Source organism: Neoarius graeffei, chromosome 7, assembly GCF_027579695.1.
Source record: "Neoarius graeffei isolate fNeoGra1 chromosome 7, fNeoGra1.pri, whole genome shotgun sequence".
NCBI lineage: Eukaryota > Metazoa > Chordata > Actinopteri > Siluriformes > Ariidae > Neoarius > Neoarius graeffei.
Window position 1 is genome coordinate 12,667,408 of NC_083575.1, and position 25,149 is coordinate 12,692,556.

A 25,149-nucleotide genomic window follows, 5' to 3' on the forward strand; every position below is an offset into this window, starting at 1 on the left:
AATAGAACCTCTGCGTGATGAACTTGTTCCTGACTGGTTGAAAATCCATGAGAAGCCAATAACCATCCATTTGGAGCAGGGATGAAAGCTTTGATAACACACCAGGAGCAATTTATCAGCCAAACCATGTAGTTCCCCTGTTGAACATTAAATTTCTATCAAACATATCTTGCAAAAAAAAAAATTACTTTGCTAAAAAGAAAATTGTTCTTTTAGCATTTCTTGCTAAGCGAAATTGCAAATTGCTAAAGAAAAATTTGAGTCTTTAGCACTTTTCGCTAAAACAATTTGGGTCCTAGAGTGAGCACAGGAAGTGGGGACAGGGCCCTGTACAAGCGGGCCAGAAACACACTAAGGAAATCAGAGGGGCGAAGAGAAGCTACACTGAAAAGCTGAAAAACATTTTCAGCCAATGACCCTGCATCAGTGTGGAGAGGCCTGCAAGACATCATCAGCTACAGGAGACCATACCATACCCCCGCTGAGGCAAACAAAGACCGATATCTTGAATGCCTTCTACTGCAGGTTTGAGAGGAACAGTTTCACACCCTCACCCACTCCAGCCCATCGACGACAGCCCAAGTCACACCCCTGGTAACCCCCCCCTCCTCCCCTGACGCCAAGACCGCACTCAGGGTGTGAAGTGGATGTGAGACGGCTCTCCCAGAGTCAGAAAATCAGGAAAGCACCAGGCCCAGATGGAGTCTCCCACTCCTGTCTAGATGATAGTGGACTTCAGGAGACACCCCTCTACAATGCTCCCCCTCACAATATCCAACAGTCCTGTGTCAACAGTGGAGACCTTCAAGTTCCTGGGAACTACCATCTCACAAGACTTGAAATGGGACTCCAACATCAACACCATCCTTAAAAAAGCCCAGCAGAGGATGTACTTTCTGCAGCAACTCAGAAAGTATGGTCTGTCGCAGAAGCTGCAGACAGAGTTCTACACCGCTGTCATCGAATCCATTTTGTGCACCTCAATCACAGTCTGGTTCAGAGCAGCTACAAAACAAGACAGGAACAGACTGCAGCAAACAGTAAGGTCAGCAGAAAGGCTCACTGGGGCTCCCCTGCCCAGCCTCCAGAATTTGTACATTTCACAAACCAGGAAGCGGGCAGAGAAAATCGTGAAGGATTCTTCACACCCTGGACACAACCTATTCCAACTCCTCCCCTCCAACAGGTGCTACAGAGCACTGTGAACCAGAACCACCAGACGAAAGAGCAACTTCTTTCCCCGTGCCATCACCCTCATAAATGACTGACTTGAACCATCCTTGCCATTACACTCTTGTACCTTCTGCTTGCACTGCCATATTTACAGTATATATAAAAATACACATTACACAGATAATGTACTCTCTGTACATTACCTGTGTAATGTGTATTTTTTTTCATATTGTGTACTGTTTATAGTGTTAATAGCATAATGGACAAGTGCGTGTATATATATATATATATATATATATATATATATATATATATATATATATATATTGCAGATTGCATATTTATATTGTGTAATGTCTATGTTGTACAACCCCGATTCCAAAAAAGTTGGGACAAAGTACAAATTGTAAATAAAAACAGAATACAATGGATGTGGAAGTTTCAAAATTCCATATTTTATTCAGAATAGAACATAGATGACATATCAAATGTTTAAACTGAGAAAATGTATCATTTAAAGAGAAAAATTAGGTGAATTTAAATTTCATGACAACAACACATCTCAAAAAAGTTGGGACAAGGCCATGTTTACCACTGAGACATATCCCCTTTTCTCTTTACAACAGTCTGTAAACGTCTGGGGACTGAGGAGACAAGTTGCTCAAGTTTAGGGATAGGAATGTTAACCCATTCTTGTCTAATGTAGGATTCTAGTTGCTCAACTGTCTTAGGTCTTTTTTGTCGTATCTTCCGTTTTATGATGCGCCAAATGTTTTCTATGGGTGAAAGATCTGGACTGCAGGCTGGCCAGTTCAGTACCCGGACCCTTCTTCTACGCAGCCATGATGCTGTAATTGATGCAGTATTTAGTTTGGCATTGTCATGTTGGAAAATGCAAGTTCTTCCCTGAAAGAGACGTCGTCTGGATGGGAGCATATGTTGCTCTAGAACCTGGATATACCTTTCAGCATTGATGGTGTCTTTCCAGATGTGTAAGCTGCCCATGCCACACGCACTAATGCAACCCCATACCATCAGAGATGCAGGCTTCTGAACTGAGCGCTGATAACAGCAGCACATCCCAGTCCGTGATGTCATAACAGTCTCTGAGGGCATCTTCCATTTCAGGGGACCTCCTGATGGAGCTAGTTGTTGCAGGCTAGGAGTGTCACGATTCACTCACTCTTCGATTCGATACGATTATCGATTATTAGTACTCGATTCAATTCTTTTCGATTCGATTCACTTTAAGTTGATAAACAAGTAAGAAATGATGTACTTTGACTAGTTTCACTTTAATTTGAAAACTGTTACACAAAGGTAAAATTTTCATTCAACAGTCAACATTAACTCAAAATAATGAAATGAGCAATAAGTAGGAGAGTTATACACGGTATCATACCTAAAATTTTATCAGAAATATAGATATGATACTATGATTCTCCCCAACATGCTACATTAGACAAGCTAACCTCATTTATAAAAAGATACACACTTATATATGACGTGTATTTGATATACATGATGTATATTCATACATTGTTACTTTACGGAAATCTTCAATAAGGCTACATCCACACGACAACGGCAACGAGATCTCATCTCATCTCATCTCATTATCTCTAGCCGCTTTATCCTTCTACAGGGTCGCAGGCAAGCTGGAGCCTATCCCAGCTGACTACGGGCGAAAAGCGGGGTACACCCTGGACAAGTCGCCAGGTCATCACAGGGCTGACACATAGACACAGACAACCATTCACACTCACACCTACGGTCAATTTAGAGTCACCAGTTAACCTAACCTGCATGTCTTTGGACTGTGGGGGAAACCGGAGCACCCGGAGGAAACCCACGCGGACACGGGGAGAACATGCAAACTCCACACAGAAAGGCCCTCGCCGGCCCTGGGGCTCGAACCCAGGACCTTCTTACGGCAACGAGATGTTATTTAAAAATATATCGCGTCCAAATGGGCAACAATCAGTAAAATATCTGGTCCATATGGCAACGCAACGCTTGCTGAAAACGATGCAATACACATGCCACACCTCTAGGGGCGCTGTAAGACGGTCCCTTCGGAGACACCAGAACAATAGAAGAAGTAAGGACGCATGCGCATAATGCGCGAGACTTCATATTAGCCACAAAGTCAGGAAAATCTGTTTGTAAAATTACATTATAATGACCAAATACAATGAAAAGTATTTTTCCAGTCTCACCTGTGAAAGGTAATCCCATGTGATCTCGTTTGGACGGTAAACCTGTTGGTACAGTTAAACGCAGCTAATCTTTATTCTCCGCTTTGACCTCTCCAATATGGCGGCGAGGATGACGTATGATTCTACGCGGAAGGCAGCGTCTTTAATGGTCCGGAATAAATTGGATTAATTTGCTCCTCTACGCCCTTTTTGAGGAATGTATTGTCTGACTTAAATCAACATCTGAAGAGGTGAGATTGCTCCTTTTTTTCCCTATTTTTGCTGGCGGGATTGCACCATTGCACAATAAATATTCACAGTGAAAATATTTTGTAAGCGTGTTTCATGAACCAAGTTATAGGATTTGTTGACAACTCGCATCGCATCGCAATGAGAAGATCATTGGCACTACTGGTGTTAAGAATCAGACCATTTCATAAATGAATATTTTGCTGTAGAGCTGCAGTGTTTGTACAATTGCATGTTTTTGCTTCACTATTACTGTCACTATTCTGCTTCTTGGATTACTACTGTGAACTAACACTGAACATAATAATAATAATAATAATAATAATAATAATATCCAAGCTCGTGTTTCACTCTCACTAGTGCTCTGTAAGGCTTTTTCCTGGTGATATTCGTTACACTTCTACCCGGCGTGAAGCACTCACAGTCATGTGGTTGTGACGTCATTGTAAACAAATCCGTTTTACTCATCCAGACGACTTCACAACGGCAACGTTGCCAGATCTTTCCACTCTGGAACCCGTTCTCAAAAAGATTGTGTTTTGGGCACCCAAAACGCCGGTGCCGTGTGGACGCCAGGCCTAAACGATAAGCAATTGTATCGGAGTCACCTGAATCCGTTGCCGTGTGGACAGGGCCTAAGTTTGGTCTTTTCATGACAGCCTGTTGTAGACCTATAATGCACATGAAATGACACTCCTCACCTCAACATGTCCTTTACAAATCATTTAAGCCACCATGGGCAATGCTGAAACCACTGCTGCAAACAGTACATCGCGCGAAACTGTCATTATTTTCTACCCTTATTAGACAGGGAGATTCTTTTGTGTAATCTGAGCTGAAGTGGGTTTTGTACTTTCGTTTTTTGGGGCGCGCGCTCTCTCTCTGCTATGCCGGTCGGTCCTCGAGAAAAGGGATAAAAGCCCACCCACACTGAAAGCTGATTGGCTTATTTTGCTGAGTAACCCAATCAGGATGCTCTTTGTCTGGCATGCGCTACATGAACAGGCACACAGGCAGTGTTGCCACATTGGGTGGTTTTAATAAGTGCATTTTGGCGGGTTTTGAACATATTTTGGGATGGAAAACGTCAGCAATATCTGGCAACACTGCACACAGTCTCCCTCGCGCGCGCACATTCTAAGATGCGTGATGCAGACCTTAATGTTGCGCGCGCACGCTCTTGCTCGCTTCTATCAATATGCAGGAGACTCCCGGAAGTTCTGGGAGCCTTGGGATGTAAGGTAATTCATGAATCGAATCGAAATTGAAGTATGACAAATCGAAATCGAATCGTACTGCTACCGATTCGATTTTCGATGAACCGAACCGAATCGTGACACCCCTATTGCAGGCTGCCTTCGAAGTACACCCCCCTGGTTCAAAGGCAGCCTGCAACAACGAGCTCCATCAGGAGATGGTCCCCTGAAATGGAAGATGCCCTCAGAGACTGTTATAACATCACGGACTGGGATGTGCTGCTTAGCCCACACTGTGAGGACATATTGAGGTATTTCACCTGACGTCACAGGGTCACGTGACGCCCCGGTGTCCGCCATTTTGAACGTCAAGCTACATACTAACGCTGCAGACAGAGAGGGAGAACCAGCTTGAAAAAAAACGTGTTACAGACACCTAGAATAGATTAATTTGTCAGTAAGCACTCTATAAATAGCCATGGTGTTTGCTTGTTGTGCTGTGGGCTGCCACAACAGACAGGGACAGCGTGCAGGACGCTCCTTTTACCGGTTTCTAGTGATGGGAATTTCGGCTCTTTTTCGGGAGCCGGCTCTTTTGGCTCTTCTTACTATAAGGAGCCGGCTCTTTCAGCTCCCAAACGGCTCCTGAGATTTTATTTTTGATTTAATTGCTGCAATTAACTAGTTAATTAATTACATTATTATTTATATTTTATCATCAATAGGATGTTTTCCATTTTATTTTTTTAGTTTTTGTAGCCATTGTAAAGCTTTGTAAAGTATAGCAGTGTAACAATGTTCTAGCTATAGAAATAAAACTAACTTACCAATTAATAAATTATTTTCTCACAAACATAATGCAAAACTGTGTTATATTACCAATATAAAATACACAGCTGATTTTCCCCTCCTCAGGTGCCTCACAGACTCCTCTCCCCTGCGCTCCACAGCTTTAAGCATTACACCAATTTTCGTATTTTTGCAGCTGTGAATGACATCAACCCCCCCAACCAAAAAAAGTAGGCGTACACCATGCTACTTTTTTTCCTTTGAATGGTAATAGACAACACAAAGACGCAATCGGACAGCAACTTTTTTTGTGAAAGTCTCTCTCTCTGAGGCACCTAAGGACAAAAAACTAATTCGGCTCCCCAACTCGGCTCCCACCGAAGAGCCGGCTCCCGTCGTTCACTTCAAAGAGCCGGCTCTTTGAACCGGATCGTTCGCGACCGACACATCACTACCGGTTTCCTACTGACCCAGACAAGAGGGCCAAATGGATTTCAGCTGTGAAGAGACAGGATTGGGAGCCAACAGAGTACTCCAGACTTTGCAGTGATCATTTCATTTCAGGTTAGTTTATCAGTTAACGCAATTTTGATAAAATATATAGCAAAAAGTAAATGGGTCAGTGTTTGTTAACCCATCTGAGCAGTGAAACAAGGCAGTGTTAATTTGTCTAGGGTTGCATGTAGCAGACATCAGACATAAAACGCAATAACAGAGGCTAGAAAGAAACGGGACACAGAAATAAATAAACAGGGCTCCATACCAAGGCTGGGTACAGTGTTTGTGATAAAAGACAGATCCAATTTAACACGAATCATAGCTTACTTTCTTGTTAAAATGTGCAAAGGTCTCCACCATTTCATACTGCCTTGCACTGAAGGACTTAAGCGTGCCATCCAAAATGGCTGCGTCACGTGACTTGGTCACGTGGGTGAAATACCTCAATAGGGGCTAACACACTGTCTGACGGATTACCTTAACTTCTGTGCAGATGTGGTCTCCCCCGCTAAGACTGTACGGTGTTACCCTAATAACAAGCCATGGGTAACACAGGAAGTCAAAGTTGTCCTCAACAGGAAGAAGGCCGCCTTCAGGAGCAGGGATAGGGAGGCAATGAAAGCAGCACAGCAGGAGGTAAAATGCTGCATGAGGGAAGCTAAGGACAGCTACAGGAGAAAGGTGGAGCAGAAGCTGACGGAGAACAGCATGAGGGAAGTCTGGGAAGGTGTGAAAACCATCACAGGCCACAATACAAAGACCAGAGTCGTTGAGGGGACAGTGGAGAGGGCGAACAAGCTGAATGACTTCTTCAATCGGTTCAACCAGCCCACGTCCCCCCCACCCTCTCCCTCACTGCAACCATTTCTCCTTCCCTCAACACACTTCCCCCCCCAGTCATCACAGCAGCCCCCTCCTCCCCCACCTCAACACAGACTCCTCCCATTACTGCAGACCAGGTCAGAGGTCAACTGAGGAAGCTTCACCCCAGGAAAGCAGCAGGCCCAGACAAGGTGTGTCCCTGACTACTGAAGACTTGTGCTGCTGAACTGGGTGAACCACTCCAACGTATCTTCAACCTCAGCCTGCAGCTGGGGAGAGTGCCCACCCTCTGGAAGACATCATGTACCGTTCCAGTTCCCAAAAAGAATCGGCCCAGCGAGCTGAACAACTTCCGACCGGTGGCACTCACTTCACATCTGATGAAGACGTTGGAGCGGCTCTTCCTCAGCCTCCTCAGACCCCAGGTACAACATGCCCAGGACTGTCTGCAGTTTGCATACTGGGCAGGTGTCGGTGTGAAAGACGCCATCCTCTACCTGCTACACCAAGCCCACTCGCATCTGGATAAGGGAAATGGCACAGTGAGGATCCTCTTCTTGGACTTCTCGAGTGCCTTCAACACCATCCAGCCCCTACTGCTTCAGGACAAACTGAACAGGATGTGAGTGGACCCCTGCCTGGTCACCTGGATCTCCAGCTACCTCACTGACAGGCTGCAGTACGTCAGGCTGAAGGACATCACGTCTGACACTGTGATTAGCAGCACCGGAGCACCCCAGGGCACGATGCTGGCCCCTCTTCTCTTCACCCTGTACACCGCGGACTTCTGCTACAACTCGGAGCTGTGTCACATTCAGAAGTTTGCCGATGACACAGCCATCGCTGGGTGTATCAGTGACGACAGAGAGGAGGAGTATAGGAGCCTGGTGAGGGACTTTGCTGTGTGGTGCAACAGGAACCATCTGCAGCTCAACACCTCGAAGACCTAGGAGCTGGTCACTGACTTTGGGAGGTCCAGACCAAGGTCACGACCAGTTCTGATTGAGGGAGTCAAGGTGGAGGCTGTGGATTCCTACAAGTACCTCGGGCTGTGGCTGGACAGCAAGCTGAACTGGACTGCAACACCAAACACTTATACAGGAAGGGACAGAGTAGGCTATACTTCCTTAGGAGCCTGCAGTCCTTTAACATCTGCAGGAAACTCCTGTGGATGTTCTATCAGTCTGTAGTCGCCAGTGTCCTGTTTTACACCGTGGTGTGCTGGGGGGGCAGCACATCCAAGAAGGACACATCCAGGCTGGACAAACTGATCAGGCGGGCTGGCTCTGTGGTCGGCGTGAAGCTGGACTCTCTGGTGACAGTGGCAGAGAAGAGGTCTATGGACAAACTATTGAACATGATGGACGATGCCAGTCACCCTCTGCACACCGTCATCAGCAACCAGAGGAGCCTGTTCAGTGACAGAATGCTCTTTCCCAAGTGCAGGACGAACAGACTTAAAAACTCCTTTGTCCCTCATGCCATCAGACTGTACAACTCCTCTCTGGGGGGGAGGAGGGGTAACAGGAGGACAGAGGACGGGAAGGAGCAGTAGCCTAGCCTAACAATAAGCAATACCGGACAATGTGCAATATAAAAGTGCAATATCTCTGCTGTCGCCACCCCACCACCACCTTTCCCCCCTCCCCCTCCCTCTCTTCCCCATATCTTTTTCTTTTTATATTTGTATATGTAAATACTTAATTTATTTTAATTTATCTAGAAGTTTTCTCTATTTCTTTTCTCTGTTTATCTGTAATGATGCTGCTGGAATCTTAATTTCCCTGAGGGAACCCGCCCAAAGGGATCAATAAAGTTTAATCTAATCTAATCTAACAACTTGGGTCGTCCTTCTCCTCTTTAGTCCGAATGACACGGCGTCCCTGATTTCCATAAAGAACTTCAAATTTTGATTCATCTGACCACAGAACAGTTTTCCACTTTGCCACAGTCCATTTTAAATGAGCCTTGGCCCAGAGAAGACGTCTGCGCTTCTGGATCATGTTTAGATACGGCTTCTTCTTTGAACTATAGAGTTTTAGCTGGCAACGGCGGATGGCACGGTGAATTGTGTTCACAGATAATGTTCTCTGGAAATATTCCTGAGCCCATTTTGGGATTTCCAATACAGAAGCATGCCTGTATGTGATGCAGTGCCATCTAAGGGCCCAAAGATCACGGGCACCCAGTATGGTTTTCCGGCCTTGACCCTTACGCACAGAGATTCTTCCAGATTCTCTGAATCTTTTGATGATATTATACACTGTAGATGATATGTTCAAACTCTTTGCAATTTTACACTGTCGAACTCCTTTCTGATATTGCTCCACTATTTGTCGGCGCAGAATTAGGGGGATTGGTGATCCTCTTCCCATCTTTACTTCTGAGAGCCGCTGCCACTCCAAGATGCTCTTTTTATACCCAGTCATGTTAATGACCTATTGCCAATTGACCTAATGAGTTGCAATTTGGTCCTCCAGCGGTTCCTTTTTTGTACCTTTAACTTTTCCAGCCTCTTATTGCCCCTGTCCCAACTTTTTTGAGATGTGTTGCTGTCATGAAATTTCAAATGAGCCAATATTTGGCATGAAATTTCAAAATGTCTCACTTTCGACATTTGATATGTTGTCTATGTTCTATTGTGAATACAATATCAGTTTTTAAGATTTGTAAATTATTGCATTCTGTTTTTATTTACAATTTGTACTTTGTCCCAACTTTTTTGGAAGCGGGGTTGTACATTACATATACTTATCTAAATTTTTCTTATAATACATATACTACACCTTCTTTCCCCTTTTCTGTACTCTAGGGAGACACTAACTTCCGGAACCAAAGTCCTTGTGTGTGTCAGCATACTTGGCCAATAAACATGATTTTGATTCTGGTTTGAAAAGGAGTTCATGCTGGACTATCTTCCCCTTACATCATCATCATCTATACACACACACACACACACAGTTATACACACACTTTGCACTTTAATTGTGACTGAATATTTCCAAATTCTCACGTATAGTTGTGTTGTCTCAGTGTCTCCATGGAACAAACAAGGTCATGTCATACTTGCCAACTTTTCAAAATTCTCACGCGGGAGAAAAGTGTGCGAACGACATTTTCAATTGGATGAGGGTATGATGCGCGGTTGAAACGATAAAAACAGTGGATCCCAATTAATTGCAAACCATTTGAAATTTATACAATTAAAGAGTTTTTGAATTGTTGATATTGTTCTACAACCCCGATTCCAAAAAAGTTGGGACAAAGTACAAATTGTAAATAAAAATGGAATGCAATGATGTGGAAGTTTCAAAATTCCATATTTTATTCAGAATAGAACATAGATGACATATCAAATGTTTAAACTGAGAAAATGTATCACTTAAAGAGAAAAATTAGGTGATTTTAAATTTCATGACAACAACACATCTCAAAAAAGTTGGGACAAGGCCATGTTTACCACTGTGAGACATCCCCTTTTCTCTTTACAACAGTCTGTAAACGTCTGGGGACTGAGGAGACAAGTTGCTCAAGTTTAGGGATAGGAATGTTAACCCATTCTTGTCTAATGTAGGATTCTAGTTGCTCAACTGTCTTAGGTCTTTTTTGTCCTATCTTCCGTTTTATGATGCACCAAATGTTTTCTATGGGTGAAAGATCTGGACTGCAGGCTGGCCAGTTCAGTACCCGGACCCTTCTTCTACGCAGCCATGATGCTGTAATTGATGCAGTATGTGGTTTGGCATTGTCATGTTGGAAAATGCAAGGTCTTCCCTGAAAGAGACGTCGTCTGGATGGGACCATATGTTGCTCTAGAACCTGGATATACCTTTCAGCATTGATGGTGTCTTTCCAGATGTGTAAGCTGCCCATGCCACATGCACTAATGCAACCCCATATCATCAGAGATGCAGGCTTCTGAACTGAGCGCTGATGATAACTTGGGTCGTCCTTCTCCTCTTTAGTCCGAATGGCACGGCGTCCCTGATTTCCATAAAGAACTTCAAATTTTGATTCGTCTGACCACAGAACAGTTTTCCACTTTGCCACAGTCCATTTTAAATGAGCCTTGGCCCAGAGAAGACGTCTGTGCTTCTGGATCATGTTTAGATACGACTTCTTCTTTGAACTATAGAGTTTTAGCTGGCAACGGCGGATGGCACGGTGAATTGTGTTCACAGATAATGTTCTCTGGAAATATTCCTGAGCCCATTTTGTGATTTCCAATACAGAAGCATGCCTGTATGTGATGCAGTGCCGTCTAAGGGCCCGAAGATCACGGGCACCCAGTATGGTTTTCCGGCCTTGACCCTTACGCACAGAGATTCTTCCAGATTCTCTGAATCTTTTGATGATATTATACACTGTAGATGATATGTTCAAACTCTTTGCAATTTTACACTGTCGAACTCCTTTCTGATATTGCTCCACTATTTGTCGGCGCAGAATTAGGGGGATTGGTGATCCTCTTCCCATCTTTACTTCTGAGAGCCGCTGCCACTCCAAGATGCTCTTTTTATACCCAGTAATGTTAATGACCTATTGCCAATTGACCTAATGAGTTGCAATTTGGTCCTCCAGCTGTTCCTTTTTTGTACCTTTAACTTTTCCAGCCACTTATTGCCACTGTCCCAACTTTTTTGAGATGTGTTGCTGTCATGAAATTTCAAATGAGCCAATATTTGGCATGAAATTTCAAAATGTCTCACTTTCGACATTTGATATGTTGTCTATGTTCTATTGTGAATACAATATCAGTTTTTGAGATTTGTAAATTATTGCATTCCGTTTTTATTTACAATTTGTACTTTGTCCCAACTTTTTTGGAATCGGGGTTGTATCAGTTACTATAGGTTATGGGATTCATGTATCAGGCATGAGAGAGCTCAGAGTGAAAAATCTGAAATAATACTCGTCCTGAATTTTAATATAACAATCATGAAAGGGAAGTCTTAAATCAGATTTTTAGCTGACAAATCTCATGCCTGAATATTGTATACATACAGAGACCCACAGAAAATAACACAAGTGATGCTTTAGAACAGGGGTTCCCAAACTTTTCCATGCCAAGGCCCCCCAAACAGCATTAGCTTCTGGCCGGGGACCCCCTTTGCAAACCCACAGACAATGCTACAAAATATGTAAAGAAACAACTTTTAGAATGTTTTCTCTTACTTTTATTCAATATTCAATAATTGTTACATTTGTTTAGCATAAGAATATTATTAACTAACGTTTTCAACACAAATATTTTCGCACTGAACAATAAACTGTTGATAAGAACAGCACAAAAGAAATCAAAGCACTCTCAGTTGTGTGCGTGTGTGTGTCTGGGAGTGACAGACGGTTTACACTAGTGGGAGGGATGGGCTTGGTGGCTCCTACATAGTTTGTCAACCCTGGTCTTAATCTCCGTCAGTGCCATACGCATGTCAGTGACTACGTTTACATGCACATCCAAATCGAGCTGCTGTCGGTAATCGAGCTGAAGGTCCCAGCAGGGGTGCCAGAGAAATCCAATCGTACATGCACACAATGAAATCGAGCTATTGTGTGAGGTGCATTGTGCACCCGAGCCACAGGTGGCGCTACACACCCCATCGTGTTGGTACACTTCCGGTTGTCGTCATGAAGAGCTATTCAAGAGTATAAACAAAGTTATCAGCAGTGTTGCCAGATACTGCTGACGTTTTCCAGCCCAAAACATGTTCAAATCCGCCAAAATGCACTTAAAACCGCTCAATCTGGCAACACTGGCAGTTCTGTGTTCACAAGTTCCGTGCTCAAGCTGTTAGGCTTGCTCTAACAGACTGCATGGCTACAAACTGTCCTGCGCAGACCACTGTTTTGTAAGACAACTTATTTTGCACAATTGTATATTTTTCTAAAGTCCATTTTTTGCTTACAAAAATTTTTTTTTTGCTTACAAAAAAATATTTTTCTAAAGTCCATTTTTTGCTTACAATTTATGTCTTAATAAACACACAAAGTTCAATTATTTTGTTTTTATTGACATTCTTCAGATGTTGGACATCTATACACACACACACACACACACAGTGACTTGTTTATGTACACAATTCACAGCTATGCAACAGCTGTACAGATGTATTTGGTGATACAGTAAGTGAGCTAAATTTTAACAGTGCAAACAATGCCACAAAAAGAAAAGATTCATGCCGTTGTCATGCCGACCGAGGCTGTTGTTTTTCCCGCTTGTGGTCTCGTCACTTCCGGAAGGGGCAGTGCTGAAGTAAGTAGCTCGAATACGTAGCTCAATAGGGTTTACATGCACTAAGTAGCTCGGCAGAAATCGCATAATCTAGGTCGTGTAGCTCGATTCCGAGAAATCAAGTTCGGTTCAATTTCAGCCGAATTAAGGTGTATACATGGCATTTTGAATTTCGATTTCAGTCGAGCAACGGCAGAAATTCGATTTTCTCTATGTGCATGTAAACGCACCGAGTGTCCACATGTAGACGTGCTCTGTGTTTGGTTTTGAGTACCTTTAAAGTTGAAAAGCCAGACTCACACAAGTAGGTTGTTGCAAAAAGAAGGCATTTCAATGCCCTGTCAGCCAAGCTGGGATAGTCCTTTCTTACATGTAGCCAGTAGTTAGACAGGTGCAACAGGGGAAGAGCCTCAAAGTCCATTTTTAAACCCCCTGAGTTTGTCATCTCAAATCAGCTCCTCCTGTGACTAAGTCCAGACTAGAACCGACACCGGGGGCAAAGGGGTTCCTAACCCAGTTTAAATGTGTGTTTTCGAGGTCAGGGAAATAGTTTTTGAAATATCCTTGGAGGTGCTCCAGGTGGGACTGGATCAATGGAGAGACGGAGCCCAAATCATCACATGACAGCAGTTCCTGGTGAAGTAGTGGGAACATTTCTGTAACTCCCTCCTGGAGCTTGTTTGACCACAGCATGATCTTTTTGGAAAAACCACGCACTTTGTCTTGGACCTGGAGTATGTACGTGTCACGTCCTTGCATGCTTTGATTCAGTACATTTAGATGCTGGAAAATGTCTGACATGTATGCAAGTTTGCGGATCCAGGTTGCATCGGTGATCTGCCAGCTGATGCTTTTCAGATGAGAGGAACTCTGCAACCTCCCTCCGCAGCTCATAGACACGGTTCAAAACTGCGCCCCGTGACAGCCAGCGCACGTTCAAATGAAGCAGCAGCCCCTCAAAACGAGCGCCCATCTCATTACAAAGCAGGGTAAACAGTCTGTGTTTCATGGGATGGGCTTTAATCAAATTCACTACTTGTATAACCTCCTGTAGTACCTGATTCAACTTGTTATCCATCCTTTTTGTGACCAGTGCCTCGCGATGGAGCATGCAGTGTGTGGCCACTACATGCAGGGCCTTCTGCTTAATGAGCGCGGTCACTCCACTGATCTTCCTGGTCATTGCCGCGGCTCCGTCCGAACACCCCCACACACAACGGGTCCAGTCCAATCCGTTAGACTCGATGTAATCGTCCAAAACTTGAAAAATGTCTTTCCCAGTAGTTCTTCTTTCAAGTGCTTTACAAAATAGTATTTCCTCCACAATACACTAGCTTGAGGAGCAAAGCAGCTTGATAAATGGCGCAAACCGCAACGTCACAGGCAATCGGAGAGATGAGCATGGCAAACGTTTCGATATGATGTATTATTAATAATTATATATTATAATAATGATTAAAAAACTAATTACAATATATTTAATTATTTTTTTTTATATTTTTTTCGCAAGTTTTGTGTTATCGTCCCTCCAACTTTGAGGCCCCCCTAGCGCCCCCTGGTGGCCCCCCAGGGGGCCGCGGCCCCCACTTTGAAAACCACTGCTTTAGAAGAATGTTTATAATTTCTTAAAATAGTCACAGTAAATGAAAGTATTATTGGATTGCATCAAATGTGTTTTCCTTCTGTGAGCTCAAGTAAAAATACAGGGAACTATAATATCATATAAATTAAATAAAATTTTAATAAAGATTTAACCAAAATAGTAACAACTCAATTAAATAAATACTGCGTGGGTTTCCTCCGGGTGCTCCGGTTTCCCCCACAGTCCAAAGACATGCAGGTTAGGTTAACTGGTGACTCTAGATTGACCGTAGGTGTGAATGTGAGTGTGAATGGTTGTCTGTGTCTGTGACTACGTTTACATGCACGTCCAAATCGAGCTGCTGTTGGTAATCGAGCAAAGGGTCCCAGCAGGGGTAGCAGAGAAATCCAATCCTACATGCACAAGTGAAATCGGGCTATTGTGCAAGGTGCATTGTGCACCCGAGCCACACGTGGCGCTACACGCCCCATCGTGTTGGTACACTTCCGGTTGTCGTCATGAAGAAGAGCTATAGTGTTGCCGGATACTGCTGACGTTTTCCAGCCCAAAACATGTTCAAATCCGCTAAAATGCACTTAAAACCCCCAATCTGGCAACACTAGCAGTTCCGTGTTCAAGCTGTTAGGCTTGCTCTAACAGACTATGGCTACAAACTGTCCGGCGCAGACCACTGTTTTGTAAGACAACTTATTTTGCACAATAATAGTCGTGTAATAATGTATACCCTATCGATCTAGTGGTCGTGTAGCTCGATTCCGAGAAATCAAGTTCGGTTCAATTTCAGCCGAATTAAGGTGTATACATGGCATTTTGAACTTCGATTTCAGTCGAGCAACGGCAGAAATTCGATTCTCTCTATGTGCATGTAAACGTAGTGTATGTGTCAGCCCTGTGATGACCTGGCGACTTGTCCAGGGTGTACCCCGCCTTTCGCCCGTAGTCAGCTGGGATAGGCTCCAGCTTGCCTGCGACCCTGTAGAACAGGATAAAGCGGCTAGAGATAATGAGATGAGATTAGATTTTAAAATGGCACTATACATACTACCATACTATCAAAATATACTCCACAAAGAAATTCACTTGAATGCAAAATTTTAGTCCGACCAAAATACACTCACTAGTAATCTTTCGCTTAAAACCTCAAAACTCTATCAATCACTTTCCAGATAATTCACTTGTAAACTTTCAAACATAAAATTCAAAATAGCACCAAGACACTACGACACTATTCAAATACACTCATCAATCAAATTCTCTGTCATGCAGAATTTCACTAAACACTTTAGAAGTTGTACAGTTTGTTTCTGAAATGGTAAGGAAGACTAGTTTAATTTCACACTCAAATGTCCATTATATAAAATTCAAAGCGGCTGGGATGAGAATCAGCACCTCCAAGTCCGAGGCCATGGTTCTCGACCGGAAAAGGGTGGCTTGCTCTCTCCAGGTTGGTGGAGTAGTCCTGCCTCAAGTGGAGGAGTTTAAGTATCTCGGGATCTTGTTCACGAGTGAAGGAAGGATAGAGCATGAGATCGACAGGCGGATCGGTGCAGACTCCGCAGTGATGCGGTCGCTTTACCGGTCCGTCATGGTGAAGGAGCTGAGCCAAAAGGCGAAGGTCTCGATTTACCGTTTGACCTACGTTCCGACTCTCACCTATGGTCATGAGCTTCAGGTAATGACCGAAAGAACAAGATCGCGGATACAAGCGGCCAAAATGAGTTTCCTTCGCAGGGTGGCTGGGCGCTCCCTTAGAGATAGGGTGAGAAGCACAGTCACTCGGGAGGAGCTCGGAGTAGAGCCGCTGCTCCTCCACATCAAGAGGAATCAGCTGAGATGGCTCGGGCATCTCTTTCAGATGCCTCCTGGATGCCTCCCTGGGGAGGTGTTCCAGGCATGTCCCCCCGGGAGGAGGACCCGGGGAAGACCCAGGACATGCTGGAGGGACTATGTCTCTCGGCTGGCCTGGGAACGCCTCTGTGTTCTTCCCGAGGAGCTGGCCGAGGTGTCTGAGGAAAGGGAAGTTTGGGCTTCCATGCTCAGACTGTTGCCTCCGTGACCCGGCCCCGGATAAGCGGACGAAGACGAGACGAGATGTCCATTATATTCTGATTTAAGGTATCTTTACCTTAAAATGTGTAACTGGCTGGTCGAACATTTGCTTATCCATAGAAATTCATTCTCCCATGCAACCTGGTATTCGCATTCATATTTTTGCCATTTGGTATTGGGTTTAGTGGCCATGATGAATGACTGCGTGTAAAAAACGTCGGACAGCCTGGGTGAATCCTACGTTACAGAAGGGACTGTCATTCTGTTCATTGATTGGTTAAAAATCAGTTGACGTCAGCAGTGTTTCTCATACGATTCTGCTGACATAATCGGGAGTATTTTTAACTTGGCGGTAGGGATTTCCCAAAACCGGGAGATTATCCAGTTTTTAACAAATACGATCGGGAGATGGAGGCTAAAATCGGGAGCCTCCCTCCGAAATCGGGAGGGTTGGCAAGTATGTCATGTTCATCAAGCACGATAAGATTTCAGTGGTGAGGTAACTCAGGGCAATCCATCCATCATCCATAACCGCTTATCCTGTGCAGGGTTACGGGCCAGCTGGAGCCTATCCTCGCTGATTATGGGCGAGAGGCGGGGTACACCCTGGACAAGCCGCCAGGTCAACGCAGGGCTGACACAAACAACCATTCACACTCATGGTCAATTCAGAGCCACCAATTAGCCTCACCTGCATGTCTTTGGACTGTGAAGGAAACCGGAGCACCTGGAGGAAACCCATGCAAACTCCACACAGAAAGGCCCTCGCCGGTCACTGGACTCGAACCCAGAACCTTCTTGCTGTGAGGCGACAGTGCTAACCACTACACCACCCATGCATTTCTTTTTTTTTTTTTTTAATTGCTGATCTGGAACAGCATATGAAGGTTCACAGCCTCTGGGCAAAGGGGAATGATGTTATTTTTGTGGACCCTGACCCACATGCTGTCTCCATCTCTGTGTAAACCAGAATTGTTCTGTCATGTTGGAATGTAAACTTTGTTTTCTTCTCTGTTATGCATGTATTGTCTCTGTATTTGGTCAAATTAATGATAATAATAATAATAATCTTGAATGTACCTATGATGATTAAATGTATTGAATACTGTACATTGATTAAACCGCGTGTATAAATAACATGCCCAGCTTTGTGTAGCTTCCTAGGCAGAGATATGACCGTACCGATCCGATGTGCGTGGTAATATGGCGGCCACACATGTTTCACGTAGAGAGAGGTGTCACAAACAACTTGAATTTGCGCCAATCTGGCAACCCTGTACGTGTTTCCTCAAAACAAACTACGAAACAATGTATAAAGTCTTCCACACTTACATTCATATTTCTTGTTGATAGCTGGATATTTGGCCTTTATGGCCTTTTGGGTCTCAGTAAGGTCAAGCTCTCGATCATTCATTCTCCAAAAATAAAATACAACTAAGGCAAGCAGTCGTGAAGGTGTACTATACTTCCTAAATGAAGCTTCCGGAATGTGAAGCACGCGCCAAATAGACTAGAATATTTTATAAAATAAAAGTCATAAGTTTCACCCCGGACCACTTTAACAGAACCAGAATCAAGTTTATTGCCAAGTACGTTCTCACATACAAGGAATTTGCTTTGTTGCTTGAACAGTTGATAAGTAAATATTAAACAGAATAAAGAAGTATAAATCATAAATAATAAAACGCGGGCGGCACGGTGGTGTAGTGGTTAGCGCTGTCGCCTCACAGCAAGAAGGTCCGGGTTCGAGCCCCGGGGCCGGCGAGGGCCTTTCTGTGCGGAGTTTGCATGTTCTCCCCGTGTCCGCGTGGGTTTCCTCCGGGTGCTCCGGTTTCCCCCACAGTCCAAAGACATGCAGGTTAGGTTAACTGGTGACTCTAAATTGACCGTAGGTGTGAATGTGAGTGTGAATGGTTGTCTGTGTCTATGTGTCAGCCCTGTGATGACCTGGCGACTTGTCCAGGGTGTACCCCGCCTTTTGCCCGTAGTCAGCTGGGATAGGCTCCAGCTTGCCTGCGACCCTGTAGAACAGGATAAAGCGGCTAGAGATAATGAGATGAGATGAGATAAAACGCAAAGGGGGGGCCGCACGGTGGTGTAGCGGTTAGCGCTGTCGCCTCACAGCAAGAAGGTCTGGGTTCGAGCCCCGTGGCCGGCGAGGGCCTTTCTGTGCGGAGTTTGCATGTTCTCCCCGTGTCTGCGTGGGTTTCCTCCGGGTGCTCCGGTTTCCCCCACAGTCCAAAGGCATGCAGGTTAGGTTAACTGGTGACTCTAAATTGACCGTAGGTGTGAATGTGAGTGTGAATGGTTGTCTGTGTCTATGTGTCGGCCCTGTGATGACCTGGCGACTTGTCCAGGGTGTACCCCGCCTTTCGCCCGTAGTCAGCTGGGATAGGCTCCAGCTTGCCTGCGACCCTGTAGAACAGGATAAAGTGGCTAGAGATAATGAGATGAGATGAGATGAGATGAGATAATAAAACGCAAAGGGATTGACATGTAGTGCAACCTGGAACAAGACATATGAATTTTTTGCCTGCATTATTAGTTTTATCAGAGGTGGACAGAGTACCCAACTTCATTACTTAAGTCAAAGTACAGATCTCACTAGTCAAATGTGACTCTGATACAAGTGAAAGTTGTACAGTCAAATTTTTTACTTAAGTTAAAGTACTGAAAAGTACATTTTCTGTCAACGCATTGTTGTATTATTGCCACAACGCTTTGTGGCAATAATACAACAATATCAATATAATCGTATTGATTATAAAATACTACTATTGACCTTTAAAGCACTGAATGGTCTCGTGCCACAGTACCTGAGTGAACTTCTGGTCCTCTATGACCCGCCACGCCTACTTAGATCAAAAGGTGCAGGCTATCTGCTGGTACCTCATATAGTGAAGGCTACATCAGGGGGCGGAGCCTTTTCTTCCAAAGCTCCACAGTTATGGAACAGCCTTCCAAGTAATGTTCGGGACTCAGACACAGTCTCAGTGTTTAAGTCTAGGCTGAAAACATGTCTGTTTAGTCAAGCCTTGTGTTAATGGTGTTTACGAGGTAAAGGTGTAGATCTGGAGGGTCGTCAGACAGAGTGTTTTGGTAAACTGGGATGTATGGATGCTGTCAGTCCCCACTCCCTTGCTCACTTGAGTTTGTTGATGGTGTAGTGGCTGCTGCTTTATGTCCCGGGGCTCCTTCATGCCTGTGTTACCTTCTGGCTCTCCCCTTTTAGTTATGCTGTCATAGTTAGTTGCCGGAGTCCCTGCTTGTACTCAGTGCAATATGTATACTGTTCCTACTTATTCAGGTGACATTGGGCATACCTAACATGCCATTGGGCATGTGATTTCTCTCTCTTCTCCCCCTTCCCCAAATCTGTCCCTCTGAGTTACATGTCGGTCCTGGGATCGAGATGCTGGCCTCTTCTACTCCTCGGACCTGCCTGATCCATCCTGGTGCCCTGTGTCTGGTTGGAGTCTCATTGCATCGCTCCTGTGGAGGGCGGCCCCATGTGGACAGTTGGAGGTCGCGCCTGGAGGACGCTCTGGACTCTTGCAGTGCTGTTTTTGTGGCTGGGGACTGCGGTTGTCGAACAGTTTTGCACTCAGGTTTCCATTGGTGGGGGGTTTATGTCATCAATGAAGCTGACTTTGTTAGGACTGTTAATGTTATAGTCATGTTGTCTGTTGTTGCCCGGATGGGGATGGGTTCCCTTTTGAGTCTGGTTCCTCTCGAGGTTTCTTCCTCGTGTCGTCTGAGGGAGTTTTTCCTTGCCACTGTCGCCACAGGCATGCTCGTTGGGGATAGATTGGGGATAAAATTAGCTCATAATTTAAGTCGTTCAAATTCTGTAAAGCTGCTTTGCGACAATGTTAAAAAGGCGCTATACAAATAAACTTGACAACGCTTACAAAACCTAACGCCTCTGAAGCAACCGACTGGATTTACAAAATGAACGCATGCTGTGCCATCATGGTGATTTAACGTTAAGCTAGCTAGTCAGTGAAGCTCCACCTGACATGCTAGCAAACTCTTTTCAAACTCAAAATCATATTGGGCAGCTAATGCTACTAGAAAAGAAAGATTTCTACATTCTGTTTATTTGGCAAGATTATGCTAAAAACATATTTCTGAAAGGACTTCAGATAAGTGCGCGTTATTCATGTTAGCGTAACTCAGTTTTTCAATGCTAACTAACAGTGTCCAAGTTAACTAGCTATGTGTAAATGTTAGCCGTGGACAAGGCTACGGCAACTTGGCGGGCAAATTCATAGAAAGTCATTTGACTAACCAGACTGCATAGCTATTGCAACATTATCGCTAGCTCTAAAAACACAGACAACTTCATTGCAAGCTTTCTCTTGGAATAAAACGTTTATATACCTCAATATGCTTCCGCAGGTTGGATGTCAAGTTTTTGTAGGCTGTGATGTGGTTCACTTTAGGCAAACAAAGCAAACATTTGAAACAAAATGAATCTTTAATGCATATAGAAAACTGAAACATGGGTTCTCGGTATGGCTATGGGTGCGTACGTTCCCCAGAAGAACTGTCTCCTTCCATTCTGCCATCAATTGATCGTGTTTAAATAATGCTGCAGAGAAATCATTGATCTTATGAACGTGACATGATCCTAGTGATTACTGACAGGCTGTCTCAGTGTCACCTGTGAAAAAACAATCACAAGAAAGGAAAAGAAAAAACCATCCACTTTCTAAGCTGTTTCATAGTAACGAGTAACGAGGACCTTGAGAGAAATGTAGTGGAGTGAAAAGTACGATATTTGTCTTTCAAATGTAGTGAAGTTAAAGTCATAAGTTTCAAAAAAATACTCAAGTAAAGTACAGACACTCAAAAAGTGTAATTAAGTACAGTACTCAAGTAAATGTACTTCATTACTATCCACCTCTGAGTTTTATTAGGTTGGTAAACACACACAATGAGTAAATGTGCCATATAGTAATGATTTGGCTGTGCATAACTGTCCGTAACCCTTTATTCCACACTGAGAGGTTGTTCTCGTTAAACATATGAATTTGATAAAATATTTGCTTTAAATACTAAGTCTTTACTTCTCATGCAAACCCATCCCCTCTCTTCATCATCTACAGAAAAGCTACGGAAGCTGAAACATTTGTTTTCAATCTCATAATACATGGGGCCAAATTACTCAATTCTGATTGGTCAGTCAAGGAGGGCTTTTTTTCCTTAACATGGGCCGTATTTCTGAAATGCTATTGGCTAGTTCGTTGCTTGGTTACGGTTACAAAAATTAGCAAATTTTGTCAACAAAATGGCTGACTCTGCTGACTCGGCAATGCCGCGTTTCGCTATATTTGACAAAGAAATGGTAAATAGAGGTCTGCGCGGGTCGGATTTTTCAGTCCCGCTCCCGCCTGCAAAGAATTATGATTTTCAGTCCCGCTCCCGCCCGCGCCCACAAAAAAAATTATGATTTTGTCCCGCTCCCGCCCGCAAATCCCACATGATGCAGATGTTCGCGTTATTTCTCAGGAAAGTTCTTGTCTTGACACAGCGTGATGGTGCCCCGCCCCCTACTTCGAGTGGATTTGAGCATAAATATCTACAGCTCATGTTCACATTTGTTATTATTTACCTTGTTTCTGAATTCAGTATGTAGTGTCTCTAATAATAATAATTAGTGCTGTCAAGCGATTAAAATATTTAATCGCGAATCGCACATTTTTATCACATGAGAAACCATTGTAATTCTCTGATCAGCATAAAAAAGTGAATGGGCTTGCTTTGTACCAATGGTGTGTTTTGTTTTGGTTTTTTTATTGCAAAGCAAAGCTAGTAAGAGAAGTGAATTGATTTACTGCTTGAGTTAGTCTACAACTCTAATCAGAGAGACAGGTTACACAGTGCCGGTAGGCTTGACTCAATGCTATCCCAGAAATCCTTCCTGTGCAAATTTGCAAATTTGGCCGCCTCTGATTGGACAGCCAAATTTGCATATTACAGGAAGGATTTCTGGGATAGCATTGAGTCAAGCCTACCGTCACTGTGTAACCTGTCTCTCTGATTAGAGTTGTAGACTAACGCAAGCAGTAAATCACTTCACTCATGGTTCTCTTGCTAGCTGGGTGTGAACTGCGAGCCATTAGAGTGATCAAAGAATTTCCCGTTAGGGTGATCAATGGCAAATTTAAGATGCCATTCCTCACTCAATCTGGCAATCTGAGACTCTCTGCAAATTTAGGCATCTTAAAATTTTTTTATTAATGCCAAATAAAATATCCAGCACAAATTATATATGATAGACATAAATTAATAATTTATAAATTTTATTTCAAACACATTTTTAGTTAGCAGGACTGCAGCTTATCACTGCTCCCGCATGCATATGTGCACTTCCGGTCCCGCCCGCGCCCGCAATGAGCTTTCAAAATTTGTCCCGCATGATGCACTGCTTTGCGGCGGGTCCCGCGGGACGCACTGCTTTGCGGTGGGTCCCGCGGGACTCCCGCGGGACTCCCGCGGGAGTGCAGGGCTCTAATGGTAAACCAATTGAAAGCTGCAAGCGAAAATGAAAATACCAAAAAAGTATGATTTTTTGGCTTTCCGTGTTTAAGAAATGAGCCGCAGAAAGACAAATAAACGACTCTCTAGTGGCATATGAATGCTGTGAGTTAGACAAGGTGCTATTGCAGTTTTTTTGTGTTATGATGAAAGACGCTTTAGAAACTGATTCAAACGTGCAAGATAGTCTTGTGCCCTGATTGGTTCAGAAACCGTGAATGACAAATGTTGTGAACTTGAATGGCTTCCGAAGTATGAATTTGGCCCTATATATTACAAACAAGTAATTGTATGGTTCCTTGTAAAATTAAGGATCAATTTCAGGAGTGATTTCGAAGTTTTGAAATTGCGACTCGGGCAATTTTCAAAACTTTGAAATCACTCGTGAAATTAATCCTTAATTTTACAAGGAACCATACAATTACCTATACTAATTTGTAACACATCACTCTTCTGCACAAGCTTCCCTTAGCTTAATATAGATTTTTTTAAAGGTTGCTCCAAGTTTTGTAGCATTTAAGAATGATTTGCGAGTTTTCTTTAAGTCCTTAACAAGAATGAAAAAGAAGAGTGCCTTAAGACTCTCTAAGTTACTGGAATTATATATTGATTAAACCCCCTTTGAATTTGATTTAAATTTATATATTTTTCATTATGTTTTTTGTTTTGTTATTGGTATTATTATTTGATTATGTCATATGCTGCTTGGAATTTTTTTTTTGAGTATATGTAAAAAGAGATATTGCCTGTTTTGTTATTTGAAAATGAGTAATAAAGTATGGAGAGAAGAAGAAAAAAGGCTGCCCTTAGCAGTTTTTTTTTTAGCGGAAGTAAACTTCCAACTACTTCCGTCAGAGTAAGCCATCTGGCCGCCATCTTACCACTCACATCACATTGGCTGATGTGTTAAAGTGTCGTATTCCATCAAATTTGCCCCAAGAAAAGTATCTCCTGCCTTTCCCCCCTTTCATTACCTCCTCTTATTTTCTCAACTTTACCCCCATTCCTTACATATCTTTATAGCGCTCCCCTTCACTGTTAGTTTTTTCCCTTTTCCAGTTCAGGTTCTGATCATTTTTTTTGAACGGCTCTTTTACTACTATAATTATTTTATCGGAGATTATTTCAGTTTTTCTCTTATACAGTATATCTTTCTCTTTCATATATTTCTTCTTCCTTCTTCTTCTTTGAAAAGTGAAGTCTGCTTACTACCAACATAAATATTCTTAAAGATCTCCATCCATCTCCTGCATCTTGTTAGTTTTATACAACTGAAGGACAGCAGCATCATACAGTGCAAATTGTCCTTTAAATGAGTCTCGTTTATTGTTTACGAACAAAATGTTTACAGGAGCATTTACACAAGAAATGTGGTATTCATGAAAGACCAATTCATGAAAAAAACAACATACATACATACACTACCGTTCAAAAGTTTGGGGTCACCCAGACAATTTTGTGTTTTCCATGAAAAGTCACACTTTTATTTACCACCATAAGTTGTAAAATGAATAGAAAATATAGTCAAGACATTTTTCTGGCCATTTTGAGCATTTAATCGACCCCACAAATGTGATGCTCCAGAAACTCAATCTGCTCAAAGGAAGGTCAGTTTTATAGCTTCTCTAAAGAGCTAAACTGTTTTCAGCTGTGCTAACATGATTGTACAAGGGTTTTCTAATCATCCATTAGCCTTCTGAGGCAATGAGCAAACACATTGTACCATTAGAACACTGGAGTGAGAGTTGCTGGAAATGGGCCTCTATACACCTATGGAGATATTGCACCAAAAACCAG

At 43.3% G+C, this 25,149-nt stretch overlaps 1 protein-coding gene across 2 annotated transcripts in view; it reads right to left on the reverse strand.

The window, feature by feature from the left end:
- Nucleotides 1–18,297, reverse strand: part of zbtb8os (zinc finger and BTB domain containing 8 opposite strand) — a 57,582-nt gene extending 39,285 nt beyond the window's left edge. For both annotated transcript variants that reach the window (XM_060925306.1, XM_060925307.1), the window contains exon 1: nt 18,142–18,297. In XM_060925306.1, the coding sequence (XP_060781289.1) occupies nt 18,142–18,223 (82 nt within the window). In that variant the 5' untranslated portion in view covers nt 18,224–18,297. The remainder of the gene's footprint in view (nt 1–18,141) is intronic.
- Between the last annotated feature and the right edge of the window lie 6,852 nt (nt 18,298–25,149).